The 24,031-nt window shown below is 41.3% G+C and overlaps 1 protein-coding gene across 3 annotated transcripts in view; it reads right to left on the reverse strand.

Annotated features, from left to right (window-relative positions):
* CNKSR3 (CNKSR family member 3) overlaps positions 1 to 24,031 on the reverse strand; it is a 94,527-nt gene that overhangs the window by 26,886 nt on the left and 43,610 nt on the right. For 2 of the 3 annotated variants that reach the window (XM_030556614.1, XM_030556615.1), the window contains exons 2-7: positions 20,255 to 20,418; positions 14,405 to 14,607; positions 12,969 to 13,056; positions 5,772 to 5,813; positions 3,738 to 3,857; positions 1,855 to 1,914 (exon numbers count right to left, since the gene is read on the reverse strand). In XM_030556614.1, the coding sequence (XP_030412474.1) occupies positions 1,855 to 1,914; positions 3,738 to 3,857; positions 5,772 to 5,813; positions 12,969 to 13,056; positions 14,405 to 14,607; positions 20,255 to 20,418 (677 nt within the window). Of the gene's footprint in view, positions 1 to 1,854; positions 1,915 to 3,737; positions 3,858 to 5,771; positions 5,814 to 10,317; positions 10,982 to 12,968; positions 13,057 to 14,404; positions 14,608 to 20,254; positions 20,419 to 24,031 lie in introns of those variants that run through there. The other variant, XM_030556616.1, reaches the window with a different exon arrangement.

Consider the following 24,031-nt stretch of genomic DNA (forward strand, 5'->3'; position numbering starts at 1 on the left):
GTGACCTCTGCTTGTTGCCATACCTTGAGCCTTTGGCAAAGGGCATGCACACAGCTATGCTGACCTAGGTTTTTTCAGAAATTGTGGGAAGATACCATTGCATGCCAGCAGCTTTGACACAGTTGATAGTGTTATGGCCTTGTCCACATATTCTCATGAATGACTTTGATATTACTGGGAAATCAGATAAGGAGCAACGAAGCTCTTTTTTCACTTTCCTTTTGTGATGACAATCTGTTTCAGACTCTGAATTCGGGAACATTTGGGTGGTGATGGCACTGGCTTGGACATGTGGCATTCTACACTGGGAAGAGTTCACACCATCCAGACTACGGAGATGCCTCCAGGCTTTACATAAGGCCATACTGGGTCAGACCAAAAGGTCCACCTAGCCCAGTTTTCTGTCTTCTGACAGTCGCCAGTGCCAGGTGCCCTAGAGGGAATGAACAGAACAGGTAATCACCCAGTGATCCATCTCCTGTCACTTATTTCCAGCTTCTGGCTTTCCTGCTTGAGTGAGTGGAATCTAGGTTCTGCTAGATGAAGGTGATGGGCAAAAGCTACGTGGAGTTCAGTGATTCCAGGAGTTGAAGCATCAGGGTCACCTGTTATCCAGTACTCCTTTAGGAATGCCTCACTGTTTGTCAACCAACAAGAATTGTGGCTTTTCTGTAGCTGTGGGGAGGGGGAGAGTGATGTTCCATTTTGTGCCCTCTTTAAGAAGGCTGATGAACCTGATGTAGCTGGCTATGTTTGCAGGTATCCTGTGCCACCACTTTTTCTGTGGTTTCTGAGTAGCTGTTCCCATAGGCCTTCCTAAAGTTCCAACACGGCCTTGGTAGTAATGTGATTAAGGGGATTTGGACAACAATGTATATGACGACAGGAGGGTGCTCGCTATGCATAAAATTGTGAAGGACAGTTCGTTCCACAACTAGAGGCCACGTGTTCTGGCCACAGAACACAAACCACGCGTCCAGCAAATAGTCTTGTCTCTGTCCGGCAGAACGGAAGGTTTCTTGCTGCTTGGAACTGAACAGTAGATGCTTGTCTTGATTTGAAGCCCACTCAAAGTTGTTCATCTGAAGTATCATTGTCTTGTAACCCCAAGATGTCTGATGGCTATTGAGTCTCCAACCCATATTAAAGGGTAGTTGTGATTCAGTAAAAATCTGTGTGGTACAGGAGACATTGGTGGCTTACAGACGTTGGGGATCGCAAACTCACCGATTCTCTTTGTGATTACATATGGTGTTGAAGAGTTCAAGTTCATGCAGCAGATTTTCCAGAGCTTGTCTCTCAAATGTTGCCAGTTCGTGTTTTGGAGGCTGTTGGCTCCTCACTACATGTTATTCTGTAATGCTACACATTTTGATGCTTTTTCATTATACAATAAGTCTCTCTTGTGAAGTGCTTTGGAATAACCAATGCTATCAACATGGGAACCGAACAGCAATCGATGGCCTCACAGTCTAAAAAGCATCTCAAGTGACAGTCAAGTGAAATGGCCCTTCTCTGGGCCATCATCGAAAGAGAAACATAGGACCATACCTAGATATACACCATCACAATGTAGAAGGCTGTCTCCTACAAAATGTGACTACCTGACCAAGCTATTATGTCAACAGAAGATCGAGGTCCTTGTGTTATTCTATTAAAACATATACATATGCATATTCTTTACAAATCCAGGATAAACCAAACCAATGGTGTATATCACAGTCGCACGCTATAGGATTTTGAGACCCATAGATGGCAGAAACAAAAGCCTCAGGAATCTGCCTAAACATAGCTTCATCCAGAATAGTTTAAATTAAACATACATCTACTTCAAATTGAATTAAACGTACTCACATTTTCTGTAGTTCCAGTAATTACATGTAATCCATCGTAAGTTGATTTGATATACATTCCCTAATGTGGTGGTGGTGGGGAGAAGAAATTGAAAGAGTCAAATTTAAGAACGGCAGTGCCAAAAATAAAAACTTGCTACTAATTATATAACAGGTTAAGCAACATCTTACTAACTTAAGACTCATTCTGTGTAAAAAACATCAAATATATGAAAATTCATGGACTCACATTTGTAAGTAGTGTGATCTAGTATCAATGTGCTAAAATGTTCCTCTCTTCCTGAATTCTTGGGCATTCAGTACATATAAGTTAAAGAGATTGGAATTTTATATTTCACCCTTCACAGATGATCTTTAAGTTACACTATTTAAAAATAAAATATTTTAACTTCTTTATAGCTTTGACTATCCTGGAGAATTTTAGATAAAGTCATTTAGAGTCCCTTGCATGCCAAGCATCTCCTCACAAGTGTGCTACAAATATTCTACAGACAATCAAGCTCAAATAATCTCTGTTCTTAATGCAAGCCATCTTGTAACATAATAGTGTTGGCATAAACCAGAAGCACAGGCAAACCATGCACTAGCACCACTTTACTATACAACTGGGTGTGCATGCAAGGATAAGTGCTAATGGAATAAGTTGAGATCGTGTGAATTCTCTAATATACCATCTGCAAATGGGCCAACACTAACACTGTAATTACATATGGTAGACTTCTGCAGCATAGGAGACTTGTATATCAATTTTCATATAGGTAACCGGTAGTTTTCCTTCCTGTAAGAGGTTTTTAAGATTACTTATTGTCTGTGCTGTGCTTTTTAACTATGCAGTGCCATGCAAGTGCTATTTATGTGCCAGGAATTTAGGCACTTAGAAACATGAACGCAACATTTTTTGTTCTTGATTTTCTTCTCCATATGCAAAGATTTATCCTCCCTGCCCTCCTTTGCCATCCCCCCATTTCTAGCAGAGCACGAGCTATCAAAGCTGCTATTCTGTGAATGCCTTTATTTGATACCCAAAAATCTCACTGAAGAGGTTGCCATAGTTCTGGAACATGATTAGTTCATTTGTATCTCTTCTGTTAGCCCTGCAATAATGTAGCTCAAAACACTGTAGGTTCTCCATAATAGCACCCAAAGTGTTTTTTAAAAACTGTTCAACAAAAGATTTTTCTCACTTCTTCCTAGTTTTAAGAGCAAGTTAAATAATTTCAGATAAATATTTCAGTTTCCTTTAAGGCATTTAAATGTGAATCACCTCCATTCCAACCAGAAAGGTCCCATTTTTTGTAAACACCATTCAATGGAACATCCAACTGGATCAACCATATTCAGCAGTGCTGAGATCCAGCTAGTGAAATTACACGATATGCCATTGCATGGTCAAAGGTTTACCACACACCCCTGCTAAAAAGAAAGAACCCCCAAAGACATCCCACACCCAACCAAAACTATAGATCAAAAACTCACAAAAGTACAGACCAAGGGGAAAAAAAATAAATAAGTCCTTCAGAAAGTCTCTGTGTCGCTGATTTAAGTGACCAGCAAAGGTAAGGGACCACTTTGTTCACCTTCATCAATGAATCCCACCAATAACCAGGTGGACTCAGCATATTACCACCTCAATGCCTTAAACACACTTTTATTCCCACCATTGGTTCTCACTCCAGCACACACTCTGCTGTGGCTTTATGAACAAGGGACTGATCCTCCAGACAGTTTTGCCCATGAGTCTAGTTAGTCACACGCTGAATCCTTACTGATTTTAATGGGAGTAAACAATACTCATAAGTGTAACGGCTTGCAGCACCAGGCACTAACAATGCAGACATAGTAACCACAGAATAGCCAGAGGAGCAGACACAGTTGTGTTCTTACCAGGCCTTCCCCAGGTTTAATGTTGGTTAAATGAACCTCCTCCAGACATGCACTCTGGCTCATCAATGGATCTGTAGTTGATCTGATCATCTTATCACAAATTCCATTTAAAATCTTGGACTGAAAATGAACAAAAATTAATTAGGAAAGCCATATTCTAGAATTCTTCTCCCACACCCTACCTCCATTTCTCAATAAAGCAAAAGTTATTTAAATTATAAAATCTGGCCCACCAAGAAAGCTTGATAGAGCAGCTAGCAGAATATGAGAACGTTCAGAGAATTCTCCTCTATGGCATTGTCTACTCTAGGCTTCTGTGGTAAAAATCTGCCACTACTGCTACCACCAGTGACAGGAACGTTGGGACAGTTAATGTAGACAAGGTGCCACTACAATTGCCTGGAAAAAAGGCAACTATGACACCATCACACTCTTGCAAAAATTTAGTCCATATTTTTTTGGAATTTTTATTTTGAAATCCAGAACATTTGGCTATCTTTAGTGCCAACAGCTGCCAAGAGTTACTTAGATCTGCTTTAAGAAGGGTTAGTCAGGATGGTGCTAAAGAAGCCAATGACAACTGATGAGTACTCTACACCAAGCTTTTGAGTGGGTAGGCATTTAACAATTAAGTATTTTAGCATTATTTATCTCCTCTGTGCCAGTTGCTGGAATCTTTACATAGGATCCTTACAAACTTATATTTGCTTGTTACCAAAATATATCCAATCCCACCAATACCATTTCGAAGGACACATTCTGACCTTAAACACATGTATGTAACTCGGACTAATGAAGTCAGTGAGAGTCAGGCTTATGTATCAGAAGGGAGTAATTTGTCTTTTACATTCTGAAAGTTTCAAACAGGAAAAATGACTCTTTAATCAGAGAAAATGCAATGGTCAAAACATCTACTTTCTTCCCATACACTCCACATTGTTTAAATTTATATCAAGACACAAAATACAGTGTATTTAAGTTAAAGTTGTTTTCAACAGTTAAGAAAAAAAAAAGGCCTTAAAATGTTCAGGATAGCATTTATTTGTAATTGGCTGTGAAACTGGAAGGTAGCTCACTTGAGACAGTAAATATGTCCAAGTGCCCTTGGGACGTCTCACTCATTGGAGATGTATGTAATTAAGGAGCCGCACAAAATGCGGCTTTGTATAAAGATAGCTCTGTTGAATCAGAGTGGGCACAGGGTAAAATATTCTCAAGGTTTTTTATTCTAAACCAGATTTATAGAACTGAAATAATGCAATTTAAATAAAATCAAAACAATGCCTAAGCATGAATACAAGGAACTGCTAAAACAAGGGAATTCCAAACAACAGTACATATATGGAATGGGGTGTGGAAAAATGAGAAACTGAAAACTCTTATTTGCTTGGTTTCCTTATTTATGGACAAAATTATTTTTAGCTATTGTGCTACTGAATGCCTAAGCATCTATCAGCAAACGGAAGGCCTTATCAAAGAACACAGCCTGGCTCATGTCAAAAGCAGGAAGCGATGATTAACTGTTACAAAATATTAAAAGCATTTCATTACATCCCACTGTTGGTCACAAGGTTGCTTCAAAACGATTTTAAAAAGTCAGAGCTTTCAAAATGAAGTATAATTAGACATAGATCTTTCTAGGTCCATAGGCAGGAGTGCCTTTACAAGGACCACCACACAGTACATTATCTATTAAATAAAGTGATACATCCCACGCTGTGAATCATGGACATTTTGCTTTACTTGGTCTAACATCCTTTTACATTCCTCCCCCTCCCCTTAAAATCTGAGCCAGATATCGGACTTGAAGAAATACCTATGGAATAAAACCTTACGGATCATCTACTGTATATAGCAGTGCTGACTTCTATACCATTAAAAACTCACCATTATCCCTTCTGAGAGAATAATGAATGATAAAAACAGCCTGCAACAGGGTTTTTACATTTCAGCTCTGTCAGTCTGAGTAATCAAGAAGTCATTGAAATAAATAGGAATGCAAATAACTAGGCTGTAACTGAAATGCATACTTACTACATGTAGAACTTTATCTTCCATTTCAGCCACAGTGCAATCCTAAAAAGAGAAAACAAGCACTAAATTAGCAGAACTGTGTAAACAAACTAGATTGCAAAATACTGAAATACAGCTACCCCGACATCAAGCAAAAAGGGCAGTATCTTTGGAGCAGGGATTAACAGACATCTGCTTCGCCTTCTAGGGATCAAATGTACCACTGAACAATAATTTTCTGACACCTAGTCTAAAAGAGAATACAGACGTTCAAAATGTCAAAAGAATACAAGCCTTCAGTTACTGCAGAAACATTTTCCAGGAAAAATGAGTTATGCACAAATAAAGATGGACTTTGTTAAGGTAAACCATACAAGCTTGTTTTAGATGGCTACAAATACTGAGCCAGCTATTACTGTATTCAACATTTCAAAATGGATAAAAAAATTGGTTAAAAATAGCTTCAGAAGTGCTTTTAAAATATGCTATTGATGGCATTCACGAAGGCAAGGGAATGGCACACAAAGCATTATTTACACAGCCCAGGTACAAAAGACTTTGAACTGGAAAAAGAGTTCATTTAGTAGATTACAGAAGAGACCATTGTTCTCTGAAAAAAACAGCAAAACTGGAATACACCAATACATTCCCAGACAAAAAGAAGGGGCGGAAAGGTTAAACTACAGGTACGTTTGTAAATATTTATCAATTATTTAAGAAACCCACATTAACACTGTTATTTTCTCAAAAATAATAAGATGTTAGAAAAATTTATATTTGGAGAAAAAACAAACATTACAAAAATCACTTGAACAATCTTAACACTGACCCATATCACACCAGCCAACTATCACATCTCATTATAAAAGATTGAAACATTTTAACAAAGATTTCATGAAGAAGGATTTGCTGAAGACTAAGTATTCAGTCTGCATATGCAGGTATCTTAAATCTTTAAGTCTATTTATTTTATATAGTTTGCCGTAAAGTCAAAGAACTTAGCACACAACTTGGGTTTTGTACATAAATGTACATGTTTTGGAAGCATGAGCTCAATACTCTGAGTCCTTAGCATTAAGTTAATTTTTGACCTGGTTCTTAAGGGGGCTAGAGCCACGGCATACCTATCTATACCAAGTCTGACCACACTTTTACATTTTATACTCCATATGCTTTTGAGACTTCTCCTGAAAATTGCTTCAAAAGGCAGTCACTTTTAGCGAACAGACAGAAACCTCACTTCTTCTGGTGACAGTTGCTATAGTATATTGCTATACGAATGTAAAGAGAGATGTACTTCAAGTGCTTCAACAATATATCAACAAGAGTAAGATACTAAAAAGCCTTTTAGATCACTTCTCAATTTTCAGTCACTGAAGTAATGACAATATGCACTGTTTCCATGTAGAATTGTCTTCTGAATTTTGGCTGTTCTGTAGACAGCCATACAGGGATAGAATAAAGGTTGTGTGGTGACTAAAGCCATGTCTACACTACAAAACTTAAGTTGACTCAAGTTATGTTGTCATACAGATGCCACAGTTAGTACATCGCTTGTGCTCATGCATACTTGGCTCCTTGTGTCAGCAGTGTATGTGCTCACCAGGAGCACTCGTATTGATGCAGAGTGCAGTGCACCATGGGTAGGTATCTCACTGTGCAGCTCACCACTATACAGCACACTACCTTTTGGGAAGTTTTGTCAATGTATGATGGGGCTGAAATGAGTCACTCATGGGTGACTGGAAGCATGGGGTCAATGTCCCATTTTGCAACTGTCTCCATCCCATATTATCATCTGTATCCCATAATTTTCATGCCTTTTTTAAATCCTACAAACATGCATGGCCACCTCTGTCCACCATTCCTGAAAGAAGCATGGAGCCTGCACTATCATCACAAGCATTGCAAGCACAGATTGCACGATCCTGAAATATTTCCAGAGCTACAAGAACCACCAAATAAAGTGGGAAGAAACAACAATTCCTTGGAGGACAGACTGCTGTGGGACATGGTGAGAATCAATTCAAGGTTGTTAGTGGCATTCAGGGAGCAGATGCAGATGGTGGAGTGCTGCTTCTGGGCCCAAGAAACAAGCACTGACTGGTAGAATCGCATCATAATACAGATTTGGTATGATGAACAAGGGCTGCAGAACTTTCGGATGCGCAAGGCCTCATTCCTGGATCTGTGCAGTGATCCTGCCTCAGCCCTCCAGCACAGGGAAACCAAAATGAGAGCTGCACTGCTGTGCAGAAGTAAGTGGCAATCGCACTGTGGAAACTTGCAATGCCAAATTGCTATTGGCCAGTCGGCAATCAATTAGGGAAATCCACCACGAGGGCTGTTGCAAGGCAAGTGTACAGGGCCAGTACACAGGACTGTGACTCTCAGCAATGTGCAGGACATAGAAGATGGATTTGCACCAGTGCTGCTCCTGAACTGCAGTGCGATAGATGGCTTGCATCTCTATTTTGGCATCAAATCACCTTGCCATTCAGTACACCAAACAGGAAGGGCTACTTTTCTGTGGTTATGAAAGCACAGGTGAATCACTGGGGACTCTTCACTGACATCAGTGTTGGCTGGTCAGGGAAGATGCAGGATGCTCACCTCTTTAAGAACACAGGACTATTGAGAAAGCTACAAGATTTTTTTTCCTAATCAGCAGTTTACCACTGAAAATATTGAAATGTCAAAAATTATTCTGGGTGACGCAGCCTACCCCTTGCTCCTCTGGCTCATGAAGGCATATACCATCCACCTTGACAGCACCAAGGAACAATTCAACAACTGGCTCAGAAGGTGCAGAATGACAGTTGAACATGCTTTTTGTTGTTTGAAGGCTCACTGGCATAGTTTACTCACAAGATTGGACCTCAGTGAGAAACATCTCAATGGTTATAGCTGCCTGCTGTGTCCAGCATAATATATGTGAAGCGAAGAGGGGGAAGTTTCCATCGGGCTGCAGGGCAGAGGTGGAGAAGCTGTCATCTGAATTTCAACAGCCAGACACAAGGGTTATTAGAAGAGCTCAGTGCAGAGCTATATTGCTCCGGGAGGCTTTGAAAGACCATTTTAACCCTGCGCAAGAACAGTGTGTGTTGTAGTGTGCTCTGCCTGGCTCTGCAGAAGTCATTTGGTGTTTGCTGTACGTGTAGGAATATAACATTGTCAAGGCACTTATTAATTTTGTTTGTGAATCATCTCTTGAGTTACGTGGCACTGTGCAATAATAGTTAACTCGCTGCTTTCAGAACGGCTGAGTATTTGGCAGCATATGGTATCAACTAATAAAGATGAAGTATATTCCAAAAAACACAATCAGTGCAAATTTAATAGAGAGAAGAGAACTTATGAAGGGGAAAGAACACTGATGCTTATTTCAGCTACACATACACCAACTGTGGCTTTCAGATATGTTTAGCTATGATTGTCTTGAATGTCCCTTAGGTGGCATGGCAGGGGTAGTGAAGAGGCCCCTGATGCCACATGGAATATTGCAGGGGTAGGGGGGAGGTACAGAGCAGTCCTGATATGGAGTTCTCAATGGGCTGCAGAGTGAGGTGAGCCTGGGACTGTTGAACCTGCAGGTCCACCACAGTCTGCAGCACCTACTTGCTCTGCCTTAGAAGCTCTTATGTCTTGGTCCATCTCCCTCTCCTCTTCCTGCTGGAGCTCTCTGTTCTCCACTCTTTCCTTCTTCAAGTTGTCCGCAATATTCATCCTCCAGGCCCTGTGCTCGCAGTCTGATGCGGCAATGGCTTGCAGGATCTCACTGAACATGTCATCCTGAGTCCTCTTCTTTCTCATCTATATCTGGCTCAGGCATTCTGCAGGTGTGAAATGGAGTGTGAAGGTGGCAATGACAACAGCTGAAGATAAAACACACAGAGGTACCATTGTCAGTATATTCATTACAGAAAGGGAAACCTGCTCCCCTCTCATTCTCACTTCTGCTTGGGTTTGTTTGTGCACAGTGCCAGTCACAGCACCAGCCATGGTGAGTACGGCCCACCAGGGTTTGGGAAAATGAGAAGCAATTGCTTGATTGCATGATTAAAGTAGTGTAGGGCAATGGCACTGATTACTGGCACCATTTTCCACAGGCAGTGGAGATTTTAGCTGATCTCTCACGCCTGAGGATTACAAAGGAAGAGACCCCACAGCTCCTGCGGTGTCCTAAAGCTACCCAACCCCGTATGCTGCTAGCCTGTACTGCTATTGCAATGGTGCCTACTGAAGTTATTGCTGAGTGTTGTGGGAAAATGGCCTACCACAGAAGATGAAATAGGACAGCCATCCCTAGAAACCTTCAGGACAGGAATGTCAAGTATCTCAATGAACGTTTCATGGAGATCTCTCAGGAGGATTCAAGGGACACCCCTGCATACATAAACAAACTGCTCTGTGTGGCACCTGCCTAACTCTAGATAGGAATGAAAAGCAAATAGCAACTCAACATCTTTGTTGCACTACTACCTCTTCTAGCATGAGTAAATTAATGAAAAAAGTCAAAAGATATGTCCTGCCATCCCTGTAATTGAAAGCTTACCTAAATGCTTACCTGAGATTCCTTTCCTTGCATCGGGTTCGCCCGTGATCGACTGGTGAGACTGTGGCAGAGTCAAAAACAGGTCCTGGCTTGCTGCGCACCTGGATCCCAGGTCATTTGACCCCCTTACTGCTCCTCCTCATCCACCTCCTTGCTGTTCACAGCAGGGGCCTGTGACTCAGTGGGCTCGTCAGAGGTATCCACAGTGCTGTGGACTGGGAGGGGTCCTCCACCTAGTATGGCTTGTAGCTACTTGTTCAAGTGGCACATCACCAGATCGATTGTTGGCCTCCCTGGCCTTCTGGTATGCCTGCTGCAGTTCCTGGGCTCACACACTGCACAGCTGCTGGGTCCCCATTGTACCAGTTCTTCCGCATCCCCTGAGTCATCTGCTCATAGATGTTAACATTTCTATGACTGATTCAGAGCTGTGCCTGCACAGCCTCTTCTTCCCACAGGCCCAGGAGACCTAGGGTATCTCCTGTCTACTCCAAGCTGGAGTGTTTCTGGAGCATGTAGCCAACGTGGGCAGCTGGGTAGTTGTACTCAACAATGGAGAGCTGCTAGGTGCACTCATCAAGCTGGACAATCAAGAAAAGGAATTTCAAAAATTCACTGGGCTTTAAAGGGAAGGAGGGCTTCCAGTCTCTGTCTCCATGACGCCTGTACAGTGGAGTTCATAATGATGATCTGAGAGGTCAGCGTTGGACATTGTAGGACAGCTGCTGGAGGACAGTTATGCTCAACATAAGTAATTCAGTCTCTACACTTGCACTGTGTCACTCAGGGAGATGGTGTCACTATGTTGGCATAAGAGGGTGCTTATGTAAGTGGGAAACCAATTTAAAGTGAAGACACTTGCACACCTAGGTTGATGTAAGTTGCCTTGTGTTAACCTAAATTTCTAGTGTAGACCAGGCCTAACTATGCCCTGCGTTATTTGGTTTTGTTTTAAGTGTAACTTAAATAGTAGAAAGTTTGGAAAAAAACTTAGTTGTGAAAGGTTTTTTGAGAAAACCACCAGGTTCCCCGAAAGGGCTGTCTCTTCAGTAATTGATAGAAATAACTTTATACCGGAGTCAAAGTTGTAAATTTTTTAATAAGAATTTCCTTTGGCTATTTGAAAAACATAACTAATCAGTGAGCCCCTGTAAACCATGCAAGCAGTGCAGGAATTAATTTTTGCCAGTGACTAACCCTGCTTTAACCATGTTACTAAAATTCATGTTCTAAACATGACTCTCAAACTGTACAGTTGATAAGGCAGATGGGCCCATGTCTCCATTCCTTCCTCCTCCACCAAACACAATCAAATCACAATCCCCATTCCCAATTATTTCAATTTGAGTTGGCCTGTTTAATACATGTGATCCAACACTGATTGTTCCCTATGGTTAGAAACAATTCTAAAAGCAGCAGCATCTTATTAATTTCCACACACTGGTTAAAAAGGGAAGCTTGTGAACTTGCTGGGGAGAGGATTCGGAGGGAGGGAAGGAAGCAGAGGTAGATTGAGAAGCCTTGAATAGTGATCTGCAAATGCACTGTTAAAAGTTAGCTAGCTAGCTACAGGATTATGCACAGAATGCCCTAGAGCAAGGGTAAGAAGGCCATTGAGCAACTAAGCAATAAAACCCTGTTCCTGTTTTTTCTATGACACTCCAGCACGAATCATTTGAGGTCACCTGCAGGAGCATGGAGTTATCCCAAAAGGGGAGAGGCAATTAACTCTTTTTCTTTCAATATATGCATGGTTTTGAAAAGTTTTTGAAAATGACATAGCTTTTGGGCAGGAAGTCTCTCACACACAAAGAAGTGCACAAGCCCATGCCATAGATTTCACCCCACCTACAAAAAAACCCACAATAAAATCCCCAGTCACACACATCATTTACTTGTCCACCTTCTACGAGGGAGTTCCATGCTCCAGCAGGCATCAGTGGGAGCTGCATATCACAGTATGGTACATACTGAGGCATCAAAGGAGAGTGGGAGCCAGCCACTCTGACCCTAGCTTATACCCAAAGCATGAAAATGAGTTGGTCTGCTGAAAGTCACTTACATGCCAAATGCCCCTCCAGCCATTATGATTAAAGCCAATCACAACTAACAGTTAATTTGTAATATAACTTTGTGGAAGCCAGCCTGGTGGAAGCAGAAACATGAGGGAAAGGCAGCTCTTCCAGTGACCTGTTGCAGTCCACACCCAGCGGCTATTGCTCTCTTCCAGGGTATAATTCGAGTTGCTATTGTATTTATTAAAACAAGTTACCAATGTTGATTCTAACTGGAGTTAAAAAGGCAGCTCGCAGGTTTTCAAATTCAAAGCAGCTATCCCAGGGCCTAACCCAACTCTTAAAGTTAATGAAAACACTAATGGACTTTAAAATGGGTGCCAGATCAGACAGCTAGCTCAACACTGCTGAAAAGTTTTGAAATTAACTGAACAAAAATCTCAACTGCAGGAGAACAGAGTGACCAAAGTTGGTAGCAGCCAGTATGCACCTGCTCATTATCATTATGTGTATGGTACTCCAGCATGGGTTTTCCTCACTAACAAGTTGTACATAACTAGTGCACAGTTACTTCCCCAGCCACCCACCTTCCTTCCTTCTTGGAGAGGTGAGAAAAAAAAGCGGGGAGGAGGGAAAAAGTCAACTGACCTTCTGAACTGTGGTGGTGAGATCCAAGCAGAGCTGAATGATTCTGTTCTTTGTCTCTGAGAAGTCAGCAATCCCTGTAAATGGGGCCCTGTAACAAGACAAAATCCTCTTAGAATGAATGAAGAGCCCTCTCAGCTTCCAACTCTGGCTGTTAATGGGCATAGCACATAGATTTACACAGCTGCATGTCAGTAGCAAACCTGGGACATGCTGGAACTCTCACGTTAATACAGTAAAAATGTTATCTGAATAACATAGCCGCAGTAAATAGACTAAAGTGCCATTTAACATGGTGAGGAACAAACTACCCTTATAACAAGTGTATTCTCGATCATGAAAAATATCTCAGCCAAGATCAGCCTCTGTAATGGCTTGCTCTGCTCTAAGAGGTAAATCTGAACAGCTGCTAACCTTTCAGCACTGTTTACAAAGGACTCAAGTCTAGTTCAGTGATTATACCCTCCCTTAAAGGAGATAGCTTTAGAGAGCTGTTGAGGGGCATCTCAGCCCCCCCACCCCCGCTACTCTATGAGGGGCAGGGAGAAAAGGGGAAAAAGTTCCAAAACACTGACCGGGCTCAAAGTTAGATAAGTCAGCCATCCTGCTGCTGGGGCTAGCAGACAGGAAAGTTGGTGGAGGCTGACCGTGACCAGAGGAAAGGACTAAGTGAGAAGAGCAAGCTACTGCCAGGGAACAGCACCTGACAGTGACAGCAGGGCCATTCATGAGATAACAGCTCTTCCTCCCCATGATCTCCTCCTGACTTCCCTCCCAACAAGCTGGGTCCTTAGGAAAGCTGGCAACACGCGAGATAATTTACAATCATCTATTATCCTGACCCAGCATCACTGCTGGGACACTATCTGCTCAGTTGCCTGTCTGTTTCCGCAGCAGCTGTCACAGAGCAACCCTAGCCCGTGTAAGGAAAAGCAAAGGAGTCTCTCTTGCTGCCTGTCTTGTTCCAGGCCCTTGAAGCACACATTCGGGAAAGAGCAAATTCAGTCAAAAATTAGAGACAGGTTAAAAAATGGCTGGTTTTTAAACAATCATTTTGTGTGAGAGGTTGGAGCAGAAAGCTGCATCTGTATAGGGGGAGCAGGGAGAATTTGTTTTAAAGCCCCGTCTGCGCTAGAGAAACTGGAGGAGAGGGGGAAGTTTTCCACCACTGTAAATACTGGTCAAAGCCATTGATTTTAGCAATATCAGCACCCCATGCCCCGCAGCCACCAACAGTCTGGCAATTCAACTTGCTAATTACTGACATCTAAGATTTAAATAAAGTGGGGGTCTGGGTGGGAACAAAGATATTTACATCCAGACATCACTCTAGAAGCTGCCTTTGCAAACAGAAATAATTCATTTCATTAATGCAAGTGACCATATGGACTTTTTTCTTTTTCTTTTTTTTTTTTTAAATGCGAGTACCAATCTCATACCTGTCCAACCATGCTAGCAAGGCCTTAGCAGCACCAATGAGCTCCACCACTGAAGTGAGGAATTCATTGGGGGGTTTGCGTGATGTTTTTCCATCATACTTTGAATTTTTCCTCCGGCTGCTGATATAATTCTGCAGGTTGTTGGAAGAAGCTCGCAATTTGAGAACCAAGTTCTTCATATTGTCTGTTTCAAGGCCATAATTCTGCAAGAAAAAGATTTGTTTTAAATAGTTTAAGTCATTATAGAGATCCCATTTAAGCTAACTGCACCATAAAACAGATTATTTGGGATGGAGGATCCAGAGAGTTGCCTATAATTTCTCTCTCTTGAGAAAAGAAAAGTTGCTTGGGAAAAAAGTAACTTGATTGAACTAGTTTCAGAGGGGTAGCTGTGTTAGTCTGTTCCAGCAAAAAACAACAAGGAGTCTTGTGGCACCTTAAAGACTAACAGATTTATTAGAGCATAAGCTTTTGTGGGCTACGACCCACTTCTTCAAATCTTACATCTGAAGAAGTGGGTCATAGCCCACAAAAGTTTATGCTCTAATAAATCTGTTAGCCTTTAAGGTGCCACAAGACTCCTCGTTTTTGATTGAACTAGACACATTGGACAACCTGCCTTGTGAAATGCAATCTGAGCTATATTAGACATTTGAAAGTATGCTATTAATCCTAGTTATCCTCAAAACTCTTAACTCCTAGATAACGCAGGAAATCCCCAAATCCTGTTGTGGGTGTGTAGGTAACTGGTTTTGAAAGCAGGTGTAGGTGCTGTCCCAGATGCAAGGACTTGAAAAGCAGTCCACAGATTTCTGAACATTCAGATGTAGCAGAGTTCGACTTCCAGCAGCAAAATGCCACGCAAACACATCACAAGCTACCTCACTGAAGGCCTGACTTTATTATGCAACAAACCTCATCAATTTCCACTGAAGTCACTGGGAGTTGAGGGGAACTCAGAATCTCAAAATATTAGAGCCCCAAATCCCATCACATCACTTGATTCTTACTGGAACACAGTAGCATTGATTTCACTTTTCTCCCATTAAAGGGAACAGAAGTCTGGCTGCTCCCAGGACTATGGTGGAAAACCAGAAGGAGCACAGCTAGGTTCCAGCAAAAAAGAGTGGAGGGGGGAGTTTAAACCTGCTGGGGGACAAAAGCTGAACTACCAGGAAACAGATGTGATTAAATATTTACACCAGGGTTTTGGCTTATAATTTCACAGTTCTGAGTAAGTGTTCCCCCTACTAGGAAGGGCATTTATTTGCAAGTGTATGGACAGCATCAACACTATGCATGAGTGCAAATTGCCTTTGAAATCCCTTACACCTTTCCCCTCACAAAGGGCAAAACCTATGTAATACTAGATGGCTCAGGAGAGCAATAATACATAGAAAACCTGCAACATCTAGGTCACGAGTTCAAATGCAGCCCAAGTCTCTAGTAACAAAAATTAAAATCCAGCTGGCTTATACAAAATCATTTTGCCTCAGTCCAAATGTCAGTCACAAAACCCATGCTGTATCTGTTCTGTAGACAGAGTTTAATGCCGAGATTTTCAAATGTGATTAATAATTTGGGATACCTCACTGGAGACGACAAAGAATTCTGATTTCAGAAGGCAGACAGGTCCGTCAGCACTTTCTGAAAAAAAAGTCCCTTTAAGGCATCACAGGTTGAGAACCGAAAAAACATGGGTATCCAAAAATCACTAGTCATGTTTGAAAAAGCTTGGCCCTAGTCTCTAGGTCTTGTTTGTATTGAGATTTTTGTGAAAATTCTCCCAACAATGAATGCTATTGCCCAGATGAATTTCCACCATTCCTAGCATTGTAGACTAGCTATGCTCAGAGTTGGAGCTACACCAATGCCATGGCAACAATGGACTTTACAAAAACCTCTGTTTAAACACAGCCCTAGGGCACAACTCCAGCACAAAGATCACTTAGAAGAAAGAAAAACCTACACAGCAACTCAAGAGTAATTATAGGAACATGATGGATTATAACACATGCTGGGAATGGGGAAACCTTCCGATGATTTTCAACTGCACTCTGTATCTAAGTGCTAATATACTGATTTGTAAGAGATGAGAGAGACAACAAACCAGTTGTCCCCGTACAAATCTCAGTCCTCCTCCTCCTCCTCTTCCTCCCCTCAATCACAGCATTTCTCCCAGCAGCCCTCTTCAATGGCCTTCAAAAACGCCTCTTCCCACTCCATTAAGCTTACTTGACCCGCGCTCCAGCTTTGCTGGCAATATTCCTGATGTAGGATCTCTTATGCAGATTGTGCTCCACTCTGCTCAAGTTTCATGTACTCTATGGCTTTCCCGGTCAAATGTGCATAACGAAGTCTGGGATACCTTGGACTGAAAAACTAGCACAAATGACCGGGAACTTTTAAAATAAAATGAAAATCCTCCTCCCCAAAAACGTCTACAGAACTCCCCACAAGAATCCACAAAGCTAAAACTTAATGGGATTTTTCAGCCACCAAATTGCCTTTAAAACTGCCTCCCATTTCTGGCCAGAGTCCACCGGGTATACACTGCACAAGTCTACTCAAGCACTTGACAAGGGAGCATATAGTATCTAGACTACAGCTAGAGATGTGTTGCTGAAATGAGAGAGGATGTGGTCTAAGAAACAACACCCTTCCAAGAGCAGAGGATATCCTTAAGTTTTCCATCATCCTAGAGCAGGAAAAATTTTGGTTTTAATAAACAAAGTCTGAGCATTACATTCTGTAGCCATATAAACTTGCCACCTTTCGATTTAAAGAAAAACAAAAGGAGAACATCATTCTGACGAGTTTCTTGCAGCCAAGTTTTTTCATCCTCTCTTACACAATGCTGCAAGAGTTTGTTTTTGGAGTGCTTGCTTCCTCACCACCAGCTCCGAGTGCCGAGCCAGCTCCTGCAGCCACAAGAATGTGAAAATAGCAGTGTGCCAGAAGAATATGAAAGCCTAATTACTCTGGCAAGAGGAGAGGACACACAGAATATCCCTTCACTAGGGACTGAAAATGTTATAGGCCCTTTCAACCCTCAAGGACAGCAAGTGATTAGGTGGTTAGAACCACTCTATAAAGAGCTGTGATCCTTTCAAATGAGGCAGGGTGCGGGACAACTGCAGAATTCCCAAGGCTTGAGTTTCAAGCACTCAGGCATGCATGCACTCATGCATAAAAATGAGAATGTAACTGCATGCCTAATTTGTGCAAACAGTTATCACTATTGCACTCAAAGAAGTTACTCATCTTGTGCAGCAACAATGGTTCTTCAAGATGTGGGTCCCTACGGGTACTGCTTCCCTGCACTGCTGATCGGAGTACTTCGGTAGCAGCGTCCACTGGGCCCGTGCATGAGCTTTCTTTCCTTGTGCTGCGCCACGAGGCTAGTCAGCGCATGTAGTTCATTCTCTACCACAGAGTCATAAACAAGAACTCCAAGTGGAGGGGAGGAGGGTGGGTTGTGGAGCACCCGTAGGGACACACATCTCGAAGAACCATCATTACTGAACAAGGTGAGTAGCAACTTCTTCGAGGAGTGTCCGTATGGATGCTCCATTGTAGGTAACTACAAAGCTGCAGCCCTTTTGGAGGGCTGGGACTTCGGAGTTGGGTCAGTCACAGATGACAGTACTGTGGAGCCAAAGATGGAATCAGAAGTGGAGTCCCCAGTGATCTGTGAAGGTGTGGGCCAACACCCAAATCACCGCTCTGCAGATCTCTGCAATAGGATCATCCTTAAAGAAGGCAACAGATAAGGAGATCGATCTTATGGAACGTGTATGGATAGCATCTGGAGGGATCATGTTACGAATCTGGTACCACTGTCTCATGCAATTCGAGACCCACTTACAGAGTCTTTGGACTGATACTACTGAGCCCTTTGATCCTTCCGCCATGGAGAGAAACAGTTTAGGGGACTTCCTGAAGGTGTTTGTCTCATCAAGGTAAAATGCAAGGGCTCTCCTAACATCTAAGGCAGTGGTCCCCAACACGGTGCCTCCGGCCCCCGGGAAAGCACTCGCCGAAATGCTGCCCAATTTCAGCGGCATTTCAGTGGGGTCGCCTCTCGCTGATGCCGCTTGTCGACAGCAAGCGGCGTCATCGAGAGGCGCCACCACCAAAATGCCGCCGAAATTCGATGGCATTTCAGCGGGTGCTCCACCGCTGCAGTGGTCCTTCAGCTGGCACCCACCAGCCAAAAAGGTTGGGGACCACTGATCTAAGGTATACAGTATGGCCTCTCTATTGTCTCGATGAGGCTTGGGGTAGAAGATGGGAAGGTGGATAGACGGATTCATATGAAATGAGGATGTTATCTTAGGAATGAACTTTGGATGCGGCCTGAGCGTAACCTTGCCTGGGAAGAATACTGATTTGATACAACGCCTTTCCTAAAACTCAAAAAAGAAATTAAGATGACGACAAAGGACACAACTAAAACAGAGGAACCAAGTCCCCCCCAAAACTCCCTCCACCCAAAAAAAGAACAAGGACATTTCAGTTACAGCATATGAACTCTGTCTAATGCATTAACTTGAGCTGTACTACACAAAGTATTTCCAGAAATTGGTCTGAGGTCAAAACTTTTGTCTACAAAGGAAATTAGGAGGAAATTGTAGGAGATAAAACACAGCTTTAGGTTCTGGCAGTCATCCAGCTTTGTTTTATTCTAATATTATAATAGTAAGGGAAAAAATGCCTTAGGGTGGCTGCCACATCCATTATTTCACTCAAGCCAGTATACAGTACATTTACTACTTCATTAGAGACCCCCCCCCCCCCCCGCCTGACACACTATACTCCACCCCTACATCATGAATGATGTTTCAGTTCTTCCATTAATCTTCACTTAACATTAAAAAAATATTGGTACACAAAAATAATTAGGAAAAAAGCCTTTGCTATTGTACAAATGTTTTGGCTGAAGTATTTGAACAAAATATTTATAAATTCTTTTGATGAAACAGTTGCTTTGTTATAGGATATCCCATTTGTCTTTCTTTTAATCAAGTACAAATGATCTCTGTACCACCTTTCTCAAACAAGAATAGCACATTTCATACGAAGTAAAAGCTCTGTCCATTTTAAGAAGAATACACTCAGTGCAACAAATGTTACATAATGAATGGAACGTAGGCCAGTAATGGCAAAAGAATTGTTGAGAATTCTTTCCCACCATTCTCAGTGATGTAATTGTATATATTTCTGGCTCTAGCTCATAGCATTACATCACACACATACTCAAAGTGTGTCCAAATCATGGCTTTTAAATAAACCGTATCTAACACTGTACCACCAACACAGACAGCAATTTATGCATTAATTCCAGAGCAGGTCTATATTTAAAACCCATACAATTATGCAATAGGAAGGAGGGAATAGCTGAAATTTCAGATACAATGACTTTAGTCCTCCTGTTCTGTACTCCTACCATCAAAGAATTCTTTAAATCATTTTTAAAAGCCTCTTTATAATTAGCTACAAGAGTACAGAGTTGTATAGTTTTGCTAGTTTATGGAGAAGGGATGCGGCTAGCCTAGTTCAGTTCGTATCAACAATTAACATGTGCCATTTTCACCATGTCTTTTTTTATGACCAATGCACTGTACTTATTTTTCTCTGTAATGTGTAAAGTGACAGGAACCACATGATTTTACCACCCAAATAACTTCATTCTTCAAATACAACCCTTAACTTAGTATGTTAACAGGGGGAAAAAGATGCAAAAAACTACTGAGATGGCACTGATCTGAATTAAACAATTTTCTACAGTTTCATTTTCAGTACAAGAAGTTTCTTAAACCACATCTGTATGTTCACTGTATAACTGACCAGTGCACAAAGAAGATCCACGGCCTCCAGAACCAGTTCCTGGTGTCCAATTCGAGAGATACCCAACTCTTCAAGATCTTGATTGGAAATCTGTAACAGCTGTTCACCATTTATCTTCTCCCGTTCAAATTTGGGGACATACTGCTGCAGGCAATCATCCAAGCCTACCAAGAGAGTGAGACACACAAACCAATTATAATTTTTGTTTAATTGTAAACAGCCCAAAGAAATGCTGTCACCAACATAGGTTATCAAGCAATCACCACCTAACATGAGGGTGCATATTGGCAAATAAGGGAATAAGCGCACCAACTAGCCTGGTCTACAAAACAGAGAGACATGCCTAACATGGAACATGCTCTCAATTGAGTGCACACTCCAGGAGTATGCCCAAATAAATATGCTCCCCTTAGCTTCAGATTAGTGTAGCACTGTGGGGGACTGTACTCCTTATTGGGATCTTTTCAATTAAGGAACAAGGCCTGCTGCAATGTTGTTCAGCCCACCCTGAAATCGGTTATTAGGACTGACTCAAGACCCTTACAGAAGAAGAACACAGCAAGTAACAATCTGTACTATTTAGCAGACGAGATAAGCGATGAGCTTTATAGGAAGCAAGAAAAATCGAGGCGTGTACTTTGGAAAAAAAAGTCCAGTTTAAAAAACAGAAGACCACCACACTGAAGGGAAGGGACACAATAAAAAGTCAAAGTAATCAAGATGTTTCACATCTCAATATTTCCATGATTTATAGGAGACAAATTGCATTTACTGTCATTCCCTGAATCATCCATTCCTCACTGCAAAAGCTGAAGGCCCCCGAGTCACCATGAAATGTAGTTAGCTTTGTTTTTGTATGTATATATAAAGTAGTTCCAGATAATACACCTGCTGTCTGAGCTCCCTTGTTGATTTTTTACAATTATAATTTTCCTAGTTTTGCCAAATAAATAAATTCCATCTCTTGGTGCTGCATGCAAGATCTTTAAAAACAGAGGAAACTGACTATGAAAAGGAACCAATGAAAAGCAACTATACATCGTGTAATCAAATGAAGAAAAATCTCTTCTCTAATCCCTTACAATTAGCACTAACATCTAAAATTGTTATAAGAATAGAAGGTAAAAAATATTTAAACAAAAAAGTGTTTGCGGTCCTCTTAATGCCCTTCTCCAATTTGTAGACATAATTAAACAGAACAAAGGAAAACAAATCACACAAATCAGTCAGCTTTATACAAATGCATCACTGTGACTGACAAAATATACAGCTAGACATGAGAGCTACATGTTTGAAATATAGCCCATATACATGACAATTGTATAATATCCAACATATATTGTAAAAAAGTTGACAAGAATGTATCAATATGTTTTCAAAAGCTTAGTATTAATATTTATTTTTCCTTCTTCAGAGTTTGGAGTGGGGGTTCCAGATATCACCAATGGAAACAGTAACAATATCCTGAACAGAAACGATGAAAGATGAGAGTACTGAGTACAACTCATCAACTTGCCAGAGGTGACAGAAAACCAAGTGTTCCAGAAATATAGGCTTGCCACACCCATATCTGTGAGAAAATGAAAGAGGACTTTGCAAGTCAAATGCAATGTGTTCACACAATAGCAGCAAAGTGTAAAGTGACTACTGCCATACAATTTCTAGCCACAGGATCCAGTGGCAGCTCCAGGCAACAGCTCTCCAAGCATATGCCTGGGGCGGCAAGCTGCAGAGGGCAGCAGTCAGGCTGCCTTCGGTGGCTTGCCTGTGGGAGGTCCGCCAGTCCCGTGGATTCAGCGGCGGGTATGCTGAAGCCACAGGACCGGCTGACCTCCCGCAGGCAAGCTGCTGAAGACAGCCAGCCTGCCTGCCGTGCTTGGGGCGGCAAAAAAGCTACAGCCACCCCTGACAGGATCCTTGCAGACTGCAAGCTCATGTGGACTGGAACTTGTTTAATGCACTCAACTTGCTCTGATAGCCCCCTGCAAGCAATGAACAGCAGCAATAAGCACCAGTGGGATGAGGCAGTCTGCCCCTTTCCAAGAATTATGCACGCTTAGTTGTTGTGATAGGTCAAACCCTGTGTGGATGTACCCATACACATGACTGTTGACATACATTTGCTTAAAAAAAAAAAAGCTGTTATGTGCTGCCACCACCTGCATTAGTGCCCAGATGCAAATTAGCTAAGCACGAATTTCCTAGTGCACTGTCACTTATTAAAATTGCAGTCTATTTTGACGAGTCTTTGAGGGTTCTGAAAATTGAGTCCAGTGTTCTCTCTCTTTCATGTGTGCCAAATTCCCCTTTGGGGTATGCAAACTCTTTTCCCAGAAAATCTGGCCTTCATTGTTTAAAATATTCACTTTTTAAAAACAAAAAGGCTAATATACATTACATATTTGGCATTCCTCATTTTTAATGCTTCTTCTGTAGACCACTGTTTCCCATCACTTCCCATTGGAAGCCCATAGTTTCCATTACAAATTGTACAGACACCTCAAGCAACTACATTTTACTTGGACTACTAAAACTTTTTTTTTTTTTTTTTTAATTTCTTGGACATAATATTCATGTTCCTAGTATCTGTCCTGGGTGCTGACCCGGTTTTCTTGACTGATTCTTTGACTTTTTTTTTTTAAATGAACTCTACACAAAGAGACACCAGACGTATTAATGTGCACATCCCCATGAGAAATACAATTGTGCCTTTCAGTTTCCTTGGGGCTTTTCCCTATTCATTTTTTCCTCTTCTTGAACCTCTACAATCACATCTATTTCTGAAAAATATGTATTTAAAAGAAAAATCCTGTGCTTTTCAAAATAACCCTAAAGAACAATACTTTCATGGTACTATATGAGAATATTTGTCAACTGAAATAATGCTACCAAATTATGTGGCTATTAATCCAAAACAGTCAACGCCAAGGCACAAGGATTATTCATGGAGGGAAACATGTTTAAGACCAAAGTCATGAAAAGGTAATAATTTTTATGAAAAAGAAATCAGGAAATGAAGACCTTGAAACCCAGCATTTTTATAGCAAGGATTCACACTGATTTTTTTTTTAATTTTTTTTTTTTTTGGCACTAAGGAACATATGTTAGAGAGATTTTTTTATATTTTAAATTGAAATTGCAACCAGATTTATAGCCTATTGTTTAATTTCCCATAGTGTGAATGAAATATTTATGTATAGTATGTAAGCCAAAAGAGCTCATATTCCCGTAATAGGGCAAAAGAAGTTTCAAACAAACTCATGTAAGTCTGCTTAACAAAAGAATTTGGAAAACATTTTTAAAAACAGCACTCAAAATGCATTATGTGATGAGAATCTTGATACATCAGCAACATTCCATCTCCTCCAACTACCTGAAATGTTCCAGATTCTATCAGTTTATATATGTAGTTTGTGCAATGCAGAGATTCTCTTATACACTTCAGTTTTTTCCATCTGCAGAAACCGGATGCTTCAGAGAACTTGGATTTTCCAGAAAGCTTAGTTCTTCAGATACTCTTTAGATGCAGAGCACTTCAAAAGAAATACAATATTTTATCTCCTGCTTTCCAGTTCAATTTCAGCAGATTTACACAATGGACAGTATCATCAAAGCTACACCGAATATATGTGCTTCTAGTAGGAAGGGCAACCCACTACCTGTACGGTATGTGGTAAGGCAACTTTTAAAAAAAAAACAACTAAATGGAAAAATAAAAGTAGACTAGCTTCTGGCAAATTAATGAATCATTCAGTAGCACATCCAGCGCCAGATTCT

The sequence above is a fragment of the Gopherus evgoodei genome, chromosome 3, assembly GCF_007399415.2.
Source record: "Gopherus evgoodei ecotype Sinaloan lineage chromosome 3, rGopEvg1_v1.p, whole genome shotgun sequence".
In the NCBI taxonomy this organism is placed as follows: Eukaryota; Metazoa; Chordata; order Testudines; family Testudinidae; genus Gopherus; species Gopherus evgoodei.